The sequence below is a fragment of the Rhinatrema bivittatum genome, chromosome 6, assembly GCF_901001135.1.
Source record: "Rhinatrema bivittatum chromosome 6, aRhiBiv1.1, whole genome shotgun sequence".
Classification (NCBI taxonomy): Eukaryota; Metazoa; Chordata; class Amphibia; order Gymnophiona; family Rhinatrematidae; genus Rhinatrema; species Rhinatrema bivittatum.
This window is the reverse complement of record NC_042620.1, coordinates 36,670,962-36,684,756: the sequence shown is the minus strand read 5'-3', so window position 1 is coordinate 36,684,756 and position 13,795 is coordinate 36,670,962. Positions and strand designations below refer to the sequence as shown.

At 42.4% G+C, this 13,795-nt stretch overlaps 1 protein-coding gene across 9 annotated transcripts in view; it reads left to right on the top strand.

The window, feature by feature from the left end:
* The window catches only part of ZNF148 (zinc finger protein 148), a 278,252-nt gene that overhangs the window by 152,720 nt on the left and 111,737 nt on the right, over positions 1–13,795 (top strand). For all 9 annotated transcript variants that reach the window (XM_029605277.1, XM_029605273.1, XM_029605270.1 and 6 more), the window contains one exon: positions 12,759–12,882. In XM_029605277.1, the coding sequence (XP_029461137.1) occupies positions 12,759–12,882 (124 nt within the window). The remainder of the gene's footprint in view (positions 1–12,758; positions 12,883–13,795) is intronic.

The window sequence follows — 13,795 nt, the reverse complement described above, 5'->3', positions numbered from 1 at the left end:
GTGTCAATCATCATCTGCGAGTGAAACATTTTCACATGAAGACATTGCGCTCTGTGATAATGGCTGTGCAGTCAGGGGAATTTCTTGCCCCTCTGGTTCTGTCAGAGGTGTATTGCCACATTCCCATCCGACTGGAACATCAACGCTTCCTGCGCTTCGCAGTTTGGGTGCACCACTTTCAGTTTCGGGCACTGCCCTTGGTCTGGCCACCACTCCCAGAACCTGTTCCAAGGTAATGGTGGTAGTTGTGGCAGAGTTGAGAAAGGATGGACTCCTAGTACACCCATGTTTGATTGACTGATTGATTCGCACCAAGTTGCTGTAAGAGAGTTGCCTGGTGATTTACAAGGTGATTTCTCTGTTGTGGCAGCTCATCCGAGTGGTGAATATAGCCAAGAGCAGTTGCTGGAATACTTGTGGTTCAGTTTGACACAAAGCAGGCCAAGGTGTTCCTGCTGGAAGCTCGAATTCAGAAGTTGCTAGCTCAGCTCAGTCTGTTGTTGAACACTCTGCGCCCGATTGTATGGTTTTACCTGCATGTCCTTGGCTTAATGGTGGCACCCTCGAAGTGGTGCCGTGTGCTAAGGTGCATATGTGCCTCTTCAGCGCTCCCTGCTGTCTCACTGGAATCCGCAGTCTTAGGACTATTCGATTCGGCTCCACCTGCCGATGAAGGTCTTCTCCCAACTGCAGTGGTGGCTGCAGGCGAATCATCTACGGAAGGGAGTTTTGCTATTCCCTCTAGTTTGGGTAGTAATGACAACGGATGCAAGTCTCCTTGGTTGGGGAGCTCACTGTCATGAGCTGACAATGCAAGGGTGCTGGAGTGCAAAGAGTCTTTCTGGAACATCAATCGCCTGGAGTCCAGGGCAGTCCGGTTGGCATGTTTACAGTTCAGCGACAGGCCACAGGGTTGCTTGATCAACATAATGTTGGACAATGCAACAACTGTGGCTTAAATCAATCGGCAGGGATGTACCAAGAGCCAACAAGTGTCGCAGGAAATAGATCAACTTGTGGAATGGGCAGAGGTGCATCTCCAGATGATCTCACCCTCGCATATTGCAGACAAAGACAACTTAAGAGCAGACTTTCTCAGCAGGGAGAGTCTGGACCCAGGAGAGTGGGCGCTGTCAGACGAGTAGTTTCTGTTGGCAACTTTGTGTACTGCATAAGATTTGCAATTCTTCAGCCGCAGAAGAGATCTGAGGTCATTGGGGATCGATGCCCTAGTGTAGGAGTGGCTGGAAGACAAGTTGATATATGCCTTTCCTCCATGGCCCATGTTGGGCAGATTGATTTGATGGATCGGACGCCACAGAGGGATGGTGTTCTTAGTTTCTCCACATTGGCCCAGGAATCCATGGCATGCAGATCTGCAGAGGCTCCTGGTGGATTCGCCTCTTCGACTTCCAATGCACATGAACCTGTTGCAGCAGGGTCCTGTCATTCAAGAAGATCCAACTCAGTTTTGTCTTACGGTATGACCCTTGACAGGGCTTGCTTGCTGAAACGTGGATACTCTGCAGCAATGATCTCCGCCTTGCTAAGAGCTAGAAAGTTCTCCACTTCTTTGGCCTATGTGTGGATTTGGAGAGTGTTTGAGGCCTGGTGTGGGGATCGCGGTACTCTTCCTTGTTCGGTCAAGATACCGTTCATTTTCGAGTTTTTGCAGACTGGCTTGAATAAAGGCTTGGACCTTTATTCCTTAAGGGTACAAGTAACTGCTCTTGCTTATTTCAGGGGTCCAGTCGATGATAAATCCTTGTCAGCTCATTCTGATGTGGTCCATTTTCTGAAAGGAGTGGAACATCTTCATCCTCCTTTGCTTTTCTGGTGCCCCTATAGAGTCTCATTTTGGTTTGGGATTTTTTGGTAGGCCTTACATTTCAACTGCTATGTACTCTGTTCTTGCGGTTTCTGACCTTGACAAACAAGTGTTCTTTGTGGCACATTGTTTTGTGAGTATGGTTTCCTAGCTGCAGGTTTATCTTGCCAGCAACCATTCCTCTTTTTACCGAAAGTGGTCTCTGAGTTTCAGTTGAACCAGTCCGTCTCCCTGCCCTCTCTGATCAGGAAGAGAGATGTAGACGAGACTCTTTTGTTGCGGCCCTTGGATGTCAAGTGGCATATTTTCAGGTATCTGGAGGTCACTGGGCCTTTGCGTAGGTTGGATTGCCTGTTTGTCCTCCATGGTGGTACTAGACAGGGAAAGCCAGTCTTGCGGGCTACAGTAGCTCACTGGATTTAGGAGGTAGTCACAATTGTATACATGGATGCTAGGGAGCTGTTACCTCGTCATGTTTGGGCCTATTACACTCAAGCTCAGGCAGTGTCATGGGCAGAATTTAGATTGTTGTCTCTGTCGACATTTGCCGAGCTGCGACGTGGTCCTCCTTATACACCTTTCCAGGTATTATTGTCTGGATGTGCAAGTCTGGGAGGACACAGCCTTTGCATGTGCACTTTTGATTGGACAGCGGGCAGCCCCCCCCCCCCCCCCCCCCGCCTTATTCAGGAGTAGCTTGGGTTCATCCCACTTGTTCTGGATTCATCTGACTGGTCGCTAAGAAATGAGAAATAACTGCTTGCCTGATAACTTCCTTTTCTTTAGGTCACGGAAGTTTTTCAAAGTTTTCTTCAACTTTTCCCCATCACCGGTGTCCCCCATCATGCACCAACTTTCTTTGACGCTTAGGTAAGTCAGTATCTTATTTCTTGCGGTCAGTTCCCGGTGGTGTACTTTTCGGTGCCTGATGGCCACCGACCATGCACCCTTTTTTCTAACATGATGGCCGGTTTTTGGAAGTGCCCCAAGTGTCCAAGGACCATGTTCATAACGGACCCACATGATATCTTCGTACTATGTCTCGGGCCTTCCGATGATGTCCGGTGCCCAGGTTGAGCACAGATGACCCCCAAAGGATGCCATGCCCATCTGGAGAAAATGGAGCACTTGTTTGCCTCCAAGAGAACGTCTCCTTTGACTCCAGGTAAAAGCGCATCGAGCCGAAAGGTTCCATAGTCTTCGGACCCCTCTCCGTCGACATCTCAGAAGGACCGAGGAGCGGGTGACTGTCTGTCACAGACGTCTTTACATTCCAGGACTTCTGCATCGTCATCCTCTGTGCCGGAGAGGACCAGGCTGAGCACCGAGAAAAGCATAGTCACCAGCACTGACACCGACATACATCCCCGTCCAGAGCCGGTATCGACATGGCAGCGGCATCAACCTAGGCCGAGCCGCCTTCAAAAAGGGCCCTGGGAGAGGAGCCCCCATCCTCCTCTGGGCTCGGGACCCCGAGGCGTCCCCCACTGATATCAGTGCCAGGTATCGAGCCTCACAGATTCCGGTGGAGGTTTCGGTAACGCCTAGCCTGCCTCCTACCTCAGGTGCCGTGCTAGCCACGCCGGCCTTTCGGGAGGAATTGGACCGCATGGTCCAAGAGGCAGTGCTGACTGCCCTTCGGGGCTTTCAGTCGCCACCGCCGGCTCCCATATTGCCGCTGGAACCAGCGCCCTCGATGTTGGCTCCGCTCCTCGAGCGTTTGGACACCCTCGTCAGTGCCCTGCCATTGGTGCCCATTCCATATGACATGGTGTTCAAGCTCGCTGTTGATGTATGGGATTGGATATCATTGAGATGCGGTTTTGCAGGAAGAATTGTTGAAGAAATAATATTTAAGCACTGCAACTGTGATAAGTGTTTGCGGGTTGGTCCCTGAGGAAGCCCTTTTATGAGGGAGAAACGAAGATATCTTTGGACGAGGTATACCGTACAACTCTAATGAAAAATCTGAAAATAAAAGATTCATGAAGAAGAATTATCACGTCAGCAAGTGGATATAGGAAATATTTGAACAAGTGTTTAAGGTCATTAAAAATACATATAATCATGATGTTTACATACATTGGTTATACATGGTTCTAAATAATTGTTTAAAACTATTAAATATATATATGAGAAAAAAGTGTTAGTAATCACAATGTTTACATGTATTTGTTATATATGATTTTAAAGGCATAAGGAATGTGTGAGTTAGATTTTAAAATATGTTTAGATAGGGTTTTTGCATAGAGTGTTTGAATAAAGAAACATTGTATTTATACAGTGATATTGTCTCTGAATGTGTTACAAGAAGAGATAAAGGCAACTTTCTACTCTGTCAGCTGATCTTTAATTTACATAATAAAGGTGAAATATTCAATTCATAAAGGAAACATAAATCCAAAGGAGCTAAACCCCCCAAATATTTAATGTGATTGCTGGCCCATCTTAATGGAAAAATACCTTGCCAATTTTCTTTGATATCATTATGCTTAGGTAAAGCCTCCAATTTATCATAATTGATCTTCAATCCAGCAAAAGACCCAAAATTGTCAAAAGTAGATAGCACCAAGGATGCTCAAGGATTAGCTAGAAAAAGAATCATCATCTACAAAAATTTTATGTTTATGATTTCCTAACCAAAACCCCTAAATATTAAGAGTAAAGCGCATTTTAATTTCCAAAGGTTCTATGGATAAAACGCACAAGAAAGGAGAGAGGACATCCCTATCTAGTACCACACCGAAGAGCGAAAGAAGAAATATGCCCATTGTTAATGCTTAAAGAGCATTATAAAGCAACCTAATCAGTGAAAAAAGGACCATCCATATCATACTGCTCCAATATCCAAAACAGTAAAGACCACTGGACCTTATCAAATGCTTTTTCTGCATCAAGGCTAATAATGATCCCATCTCGATTTCATGAATTTGAGGACCATAGGGCCTCCACCACTTTGCACACATTATACACTCCATGTCTTGAGCACACAAAAGCAATCTGATCTTCAGCCACCAACTTAGGCACAACACAACTCAGCCGGCAAACCAATATAGGAGCAAAGATCTATGATATTGGACCATAAGAAGTAGGATACTAGCTTCATCCATTTTAGCAGATACTGTAATAAGTGCCTCATTATCTGCTCTTAAGAAAGACCCCCTATCAAACAAGCTATTGTACATATTCAGCATAGGGTATGTATTTAATTAAAAACATTTTTAGTCTATTTATAATACTGGTAAAGATAAGCGGATTACAACAAAATAAAATACAAAATATTAAAATACAAGGATGTGCAAAGTATCTTGAACAATTCAGACTCTGACCCATCTATACCAGGTGCCTTGCCCAATTAATTCTCATAATGTCTTCATAAATTGCTCAACTTGCTCTTGTGTGCGTAGAATAAGAACGCTTGCAATCTGAGTAACATGAAGCTGGGCTGGGAACAATAAAGTAAACTTCATTCCTTTTTGATATAGCTCAGTACAGACAGGTGTCAGAGCTTCACGGCTCGCAGTGATTTTAACAGAGTTGTCATTAAACAGAAGCAAATTGTGCCCATGATATTCCAGCTTACCAGCTTTCTTGTATGCCAACATGTTTGTTTGGTAGCATAATTTAAAATGCAAGCAATTACAGGCTTTGGCTTCATCATGTTCTGTCTCGCCACACCAAGATGGTGTGCTTGCTTTACCAGCACAGATTTGGTCCACAACAAGAAGGCTAATGTCTCAGGCAACCACACTTAAACTGAAGCAAATCAGCCTCTTTCATTGGTTTGGGCACTCTGATAGGATAGATATTATTCCGTCGATCATGATCTTGATCATCAATCTGATTGGCCAACTCTTTTTTCTTTTTGCTAGGCCTCAAATTGAGCAATAAAGTTGTCAGCTGCAAGTTCTTCTGTCATCAGCCAGCTTTCAAGCTCATTCAATTTTCCAATATGTTTATCTAAACATTCACAAATCTCATCCACTAATGATTGTGACTTGTTCAAGCTATCAGCCAAAGCCAATGTCACATTTTTAGAGATCTCTTTGATTAGATCATCCTTCAAGTCTTGCAGTGTAACTTCTGCTTCAGTTACCATTTTGGGAGTTCCAGGCTGAAGTTTGCCTTTAGATGTTTTTGCTGATCTCTTCAAATACATGAAATGAGGCGCTCTCTCCTCCAAAGCAAGCATACAGTACAAAATGTGCATCCTGGGATTGATTTTTAAAGCAAATGTGAGTGGATCACTGAAGAGCAATTCTCAGCTTTCCAGCATAATCGGAAGTCCAAAATTTGCATATTAATTAGTAAAGTAATAATATTTTACCTCTTTTTGCATATTTTTGTATATTTTTTATTTATAATTTATTTCTTGCATAGCAACCTCGTCTATTTTTGTTCATTACTGCTAGCGTCTACCTCTGGGATGATGATATCATCTCTATAACTGTGTGAAAGTCTGCGAATCTAAGAAATAGGTGCAGCTGTTTGATCACATGTAGTTTTTAAAGGGCCTTTTTAGTGTGTTTCACTTGTGAGAATGCATGTTATTGAGGGTGTGTTGGTCTGTACACATGGTAGAAGTTGGAAACCACTGAAAAGATGTTGCTGAAACTTGGCACAGAGATTTGGAAGGAAAGGTTTTCAGGTAATTTTGGTTCAAATCAGTACACAACTACAGTTGCCTGATAACTTTTACTGCCAGTCCTTTGACCCAGCTTTCACTTGGGTTGGGGAAGGGAGACGTGTCTTTATGCAATGCTTGTAGCATGTACTTTCCAACCTCTTGTACCTGCACTGCAGCCACTTGTGACATATAATTATTGAAATCGTTTTCTGCTTGTTTCTATTTTGTATGCTTTTAGTTGTTTGGTTTTTTTTTTTATATGCTTTTTACTTTGTATGCAGAAGAAGAAAGAGTCCAGGACAAAAGTGCTTGACCTCCAGTTCGTGGATCCCCCCTAAGGAAATTATGGCAGTGTCAGTCCATGAGATCCTTTATGGGGCACAGATAAGAATGTGGGACACCTCACTCTTTATCTATCAACAAGAAGGTGGATGCTAAATTCAATATCCAGAAGGCTACTGGATTTTAAAAGCCACAACTGCTTCACCAGTTAATTATAGTCAAATTCGCTCTCAAAAAAGGCCAAGACATCAAGAACCCACGCTTTGGTGCCTTTTGGGAAGGATTCTCATACTGTAGACTTGATTGGCAGTAAGGTTTACAAAGTGCTATATTCAATGCCTGCATAGCATCCTGCCAGCTCCTCATTAGCCAGTATATGTGAAACATTTTGAAGGAGGTGAAAAGCATGTTGGAGCATCTCCCTAGAACAGCATGACACTCTAAAGTCACTAGTGCAGTGCTTCTCAACCCAGTCCTCGGGGCACATCTAGCAGGTCAGGTTTTCTGGATGTCCACAACGAATATGCATATGAGAGAGATTTGCATACAGTGAAAGCAGTGCATGCAAATCTATCTATCGCATTTTCATTGTGGATATCTTGAAAATCTGACTGATTAGGTATGCCCCGAAGATTGGATTGAGAAGCACTGCACTAATAATGGACAATGGAATGGAGTGTAGAAAATAAATGGTCCCCTCAACTTATGATTTCAAAACAGCAGTAAGTCTCTGCAGTAGGTATTGGTGCCTGCAGGCTCATAGTTGCAGGCCTCAGACCTTAGATAAAATGTCCAAGACGGACTTGGTGACATGCCTTACAATAGGGAGAATCTCTTTGAAGATGAAGTCAAGGAAACAGTGGCTCGAATGAATGACAGCTGTGTTATGCTTCTGATCCTCTCCACTGCCACTCCAGATTTGATTTACCTAGGTAGACGTTTCTGGGGAGGAGCCAGCTGTCATGATACACATGACACCAACGACATAGGAAAGAACAGGAGGGAGATTCTGGAAGCCAAATTTAAGCTTTTAGATAGAAAGCTGAAATCCAGAATCTCCAGAGTAGCATTCTCAGAAATGCTTCTCATTCTGCACGCAGGATCCCAGAGATAGACAGAGCTATGGAGTCTCAATGCATGGATGAGATGATGATGCAGGGAAGACAGCTTTAGATTTGTTGTGAATTGGGCACATTTTGGGAAAGGGGAGCCCATTCCAAAAGGATGGGCTCCACCTTAACCAGGATGGAGTCCGGCTGCAGCACTAATGTTTAAAAAGGAGGTTTTTATTTATTCAGCCTTATATTCTGCTTCTTTCAAAGTGTAGTTTTATTTTAGCGCAGATTACATAAAAATGTTTATAAAAATGTATAAATAATCAAATACATAAGAAAACATCAAACAGAACAACAGTAAATAGACATAAAACCAACAAAGAGACAAATCAAACATCCAAACAATGAGTCACATAAAAGCTTCAATATAATATACTGCCTTAACCTTCTAGAGCAGCTTTTAAAATAGATCATGGGGGAAAGTTAACAGTCGCTCAGGAGTGCATGGTTTGGAATGAAGTATCTTCAAAGAATACTAGCATAATGGATGTCAGAATATCTAGATGGAGATGTCATCATAGAGACTGAAGTAGCTCAGGTGCAATTAAATAAAGAGCAAAAAATAAATGATTCCAAACCTCCCATTTCAACTGTTAAGCAAGTTGTGAATACAATTTTAAAAACATACTTTAAATTGTCATTATGCAGTTGCTAGAAGTCTTAAAAAAAAATAAAAAATTGGAGAGTTGGAGTGTATGGCACTGAACAGGGATATAGACATAATGGACATCTCAAATACCTGGTGGAAGGAGGCTAACCAATGGGACACTGTAATACCAGAGTACAAATTATATTGAAATGATAGACCAAATCAAATTGGTGGAGGGGTGGCACTTTGTGTTAAGGATGTCATAGAGCAGTGTTTCCCAGCCCTCTCCTGAAGGCACACCTAACTATTAGATTTTCAGGATATCCATAATGAATATGCATGAGATAGATTTGTATACCTTGAGTCTCCAATGTACAGTGTACATTGTTGCAATCCTGAAAGCCCACCTGGCTAGGTGGGCTGCCAGGAGAGGGTTGGGAAACGCTGGCATAGAGTCAAATAGGATAAAAATCCTGCAGGAGACAAAAGACAGTATGGAATTTCTGGGTAAAAATTGTGTGTGTGATCGGGAGAGTATAATGGTAATGGTATACTGCCATCTGTGTGGCCAGGATGAAAAAACAGGCATTGAAATGGTAACTTAAAATAGAAATACTAACAAATAAGGCAACATAATAATGGGAATTTTAATTACCCCCTGTATTCATTGGGTAAATGTCTTAGGACATACCAGGGAGGTAAAATTTCTAGGTGTCATAAATGACTGCTTCGTGGAGCAGCTGATCCTGGAACTGCTGAGAGGGAGGACTACTCAGATCTAATCATCACTGCAATGCAGGATCTGGTATGAGAAATAATAGTGGGGCCATTTGACAATAGTGATCATAATCAAATTTAACATAATCATTGATGAGAGGACATAAAAGAAAATTACAATAGTAGCATTTAACTTTAAAAAGGAATTAGAAAAAATCTAAAAGGAGCTGTTGCAAAGGTTAAAGTTTTGCAGTGTAACGTGGATTCTGTTTTAAAAAACACCATCTTGAAAGCCCAGACTAAATGTGTTCCATACATTAAAAAGGTAGAAAGAAGACCATATGACTGCCAGAAGAGGTGAAAGAGGCTATTAAAATCAAAAGAACATCGTTCGAAAACTGGAAGGTGGTTCCCAATAGGAAAAAGCATAAACATTGGCAATTCGATGTAAAATATTGAGGCAAGCCAAAAGAGAATTTGAAACAAAGTTTTCCGGAGAGGCAAAAACTCACAATCTTTTTCAAGAATATTTGAAGCCAGAAGCCTTTGAGAGAGTGAGTCGGACTGCTGGATCACCATGGGGTAGAGGGGGTGTTTAGGGAAGACAAGGCCATAGCAAAAAAAAAAAACCAACCCCAAATTAATTTTTTGTTTCAATTCTTTACTCAGGAGGATGTTGAGGAGATACCTATACTAGAAACCTATTTTGAGGATGATGATTCAGGGGAACTAAATAAAATCATGGTGAACCTGGAAAATGTAATAGAGGAAATGGATAAACTAAAGAATTAATCACCGGGACTGGACTATATACACCCCAGAGTTAGAACTAAAAATTTAAATTACCCACTTATCACTAGGGTTGTGCATTTGTTTGAAACAAATGGGTAAAATGAAACACATGAGACCACTTGTTTAATTCGTGCTCCTCCCCCCCCTTCCCCAAACAAATGAAGAGTGCACATGAATATAAACAAGAAATCGTTTCAATCTTTTGTTTCCTTCAAGTCTATTTCCCATATAAAAGTGCTGCAGTGAGACTAGGGGTTTTCTCCTGAAGGTAACTATAGCAACTAAGCAATGCCTGTGAGGTAGTAATTGAACAGAGCCGAGATTGGAGAAGTAGGCGAATAGACAGGACGGAGGACTAATCAAGGTGAAGCTTTTTTTTTTTAGCTAGCCTATAGCTAGTACTTGGATCAAGTGATGTTGATGTCCTCCCAGTGAAAGGTCTGAGCATATGCAAAGAAATTCCATGTTCTCTATTGGATTTCACAGGGAAACATCTTTTTGGAAGCTGTTAGAATGAAAGAAACGGTTTGTGAAAAGGAGAGAGAATGTTTGCATTGGCAAAGGGCTTTCTGCTATCTTCAGTGCTACAGTCACAGTGCTGTCACTGTGGGGGGAGAGAGAGAAGCACTGGATTCTGTCTGTTCACTGGGGGCATTGCAGTGGAAACAAGCAGTGAACGGCAGAGTTCTTGTCTTTGTCTCACTCTGTAGCGTGTCCTGCTTATCTGCAGAGAGACAAATTGCGGTGAACAGACACACAGCCTTGTCAGTTTCCTCTGGTCCGAGAGATTTTTCTTGTGTGCTCAAGGAGTCGCTCAGTAGTATACACACACATTCTATGTATCTTTGTGTATGTGTGAGAGAGACATTTTTGCACACACTGTGAGGGATAGCCCTAGCCAGACAGCAGAGACTCGTCAAGCTGCTAACTCCTTTTGGCAGTGAAGTGAACTCGGGCTGTCAACTTGATCGAGTGTGTGACAGACAGCCACTGTTAGTTTGGTACTGTTGAGTGGAAAGATTAATAACTATATCGTGCCATCAAAAACTCCAGTCACCGTTTCCAGTTCCATCATGACATTACAAGTAAAGGGGAGAGGCGGGAATGGCCAGGGCAGAGGACTGGGTGTTCTGCAGCGCCCGCCCAGTAGTAGCAGTGAGTGAAAGCAGTAGTAGCAGTGAGGAAAAGGGGAACCCTGCCCCTAAACCTTTCTAGCTGCAGAAAGCCAGGAACGGAAGCTGGCTCAAGCCCTAAGAAATTAGGCGAGCATGTGAGAGAGAGCTGTTGGAGGCTGGCGTTAACAGGACAGGGACAGCAGAAGTGCATCATCACCCCAAACCAGCAGCATTCTCCTCCATGATCATTGTTTCTGAGGTAATGGAGGCGGTATTTAAAAAAAAAAACAACTGATTGGAGTAAGAATCAATTTTCTTTCTCCAGAGGATATTGGAGCGCTAGTAGCTGAAGAGAATTTGGCTCCTCTAGTCAGTGTAGCGTCTTAGCATCCGGTGGGGAGGCAGATGATACTGACAGGGCTGAGACTGCACCACAGAAAAGGGGAAGACCAAGTCCAAGCCTTGAACCACCAGCCCCTTCCCCAGATTGTGCCGTATGGAAATCAGGCCTCCTTCAGGGATTTTTCTCTTGACTTCTCCCTGCCTAAGGTTTTTTTTTTACCATTTTGGTTGGTTCTCTTTGTTCCTCATTTGGAGCCTTGGGATCTTCCTGCCACTGTGGGTGGCTGCTTTGAGCCTCTCGTGGCGCAGTGGGTTCCTCATGCCATTCTTTCTACTGCTTTGACTCTGTCAAGTGCCTCTGTTAGTTTTTCCTGTAACATTTGGTGTTTCATTCCCTGTCCATGATGGTGCCTTGAGTGTTCTTGCCATCCTTGATGCCACTTTGCCCCTCTTGTGCTGCCTTGGGGGGGGGGGGGAGGGTTCATGCCACTGCTGTTGGTGCCCCTTTGCCCCTCTTTTGGAGCCTTGGGGTATTCTGGCCATTCCTGCTGCTTTGGAGAACTCCTGCCACTTCTGGTACCATTTTGCCCCGTGACGTTTCCTTGGGCCACTTTTGGTGCCACGTTGACAAAATCTTAGTTGTGCGCTGGAGTAGCCTTCACTCTTCTCATAATATCTACCCATAAGTTTCATTAGAAATGGTTAGAAACCCCAGGTTGCTTCCCACATTGGATGAATAAATGAAAAATATTTTTTTTCTGAAATGAACCAAACAGGTGATTGTGATCTACAAAACAAATCAAAAACAAACACAAAAAAATGAAAGTGAGAAAATAGGCTGACAGTTGAGGCCATAGAATGTTTTTTTAATTAAAAAAAAAAAAAATGGACAGATACTTGTTTCAGAGCCGAAGGGAGACAGCTCTTGGTTAACGACGAATTAACCACTTTATAGACAAAAGGGCCCAAGTCCTCCTAAATGGCTTTCAACAGGATAACTAAGCAGAGATTCAAAGGATATTGTAGAGGCCTGTACTTGAGGCTGCCTTGTTGAATGATGGTTTTCCCAGACCAGAAATGCATGATAGATGTGTCATAGTTAACAACTACTTACAGACTTTGTACTTCGTGATGGATTATTAACAATACTTTTATTGAGTTTAGCCTTGCCAAATGTTTCCAGTGTTCTGGAAACATTCTGAGCCCGGCAGGGTTTGTGTTTCACGGGTGGGAAAACAGATCTCTGCAGTTTCCTTAGATTCCTGTTCAGAGAAAATATGGAGACTAGAACACCTTTATCCTGCCAAGAGTGAAGCAAGAAGATTGAGATGAAATGTATTTTCTTTTATAGATTCTTACTATAAATGAGGATGGGTCTCTTGGCCTGAAAATCCCCAAATGTCATGTCTGTGAGCACTGCAGTGCTGCCTTTAGAACCAACTACCATTTGCAGAGACATGTCTTCATACATACAGGTACTGCTTGTCTTTCAGATTGTGTACTAATTTTCAAGGATCTTTCTACTTAAAATAATTTGCTGACTGTGTGAACTTCTGTTTTAGGATGGCAGACAAATTGTTTAAAGTTAGAAAATCCATGCACCAGAATGTCAAGGGAATACCAGCTAAATTGTAGCTTTAATAAGCCTAGGTTGGCCACTTCTTTACAAGTGTTTATAAAACTGTTTTAATCAGAAAACAATGACGTGTTTTGTATCAGAATTGACTTATTTGTGTAATGTATACTCCAAGACTTCGAGTTAAGTTTAAGCAGAAGCCAGTTCAAGATATTGTCAGACTAACTTGATCCCTTATTCAATACTGCAAGCACATTTTTAAATATGGAAAATAAGGCAAATGTTTGTTGTAGTTTGCAAAGTAGAGATATAATTCAAATATTGTATAGAAGCAAATGGAGGAAAATGTTGGAAGAAAAGGATGATGATTCTACTTAGTGTACCTATTTTAACTGTCTGCTGTTATCATAGGTCCTACTTGATCACTAATCCCCTGCCACTAATGTAAAGTAAGGAAATGTGAGTTTTCAAGATTAAATATGCCAGCATGCCAAAGGAACAGTTGGAGAGGATGCAAAGAAGGTTCACTAAGGGGAACAATGGATCTTGATTAGATGTATGTTCCAGAGCTGAGGGTGGGGGAGAATTGCTTTGAACTTAGGTGATGGTTTAATCTTCTCTTTGATAAGCAGCTAAAGTAGGACATCCCTAATCTGTCTTGGGGACCCCATAGTCAAGTCAGGTTTTCAGAATATCCACGATGAATATGCATAAGATAAATATGCATACACTGGGTGTCCAAAGTATGAAGATTTATCTCATGCATGCATATTGTGGATATCATGAAAATCCAACTGGCTGTGGGGTTTCCA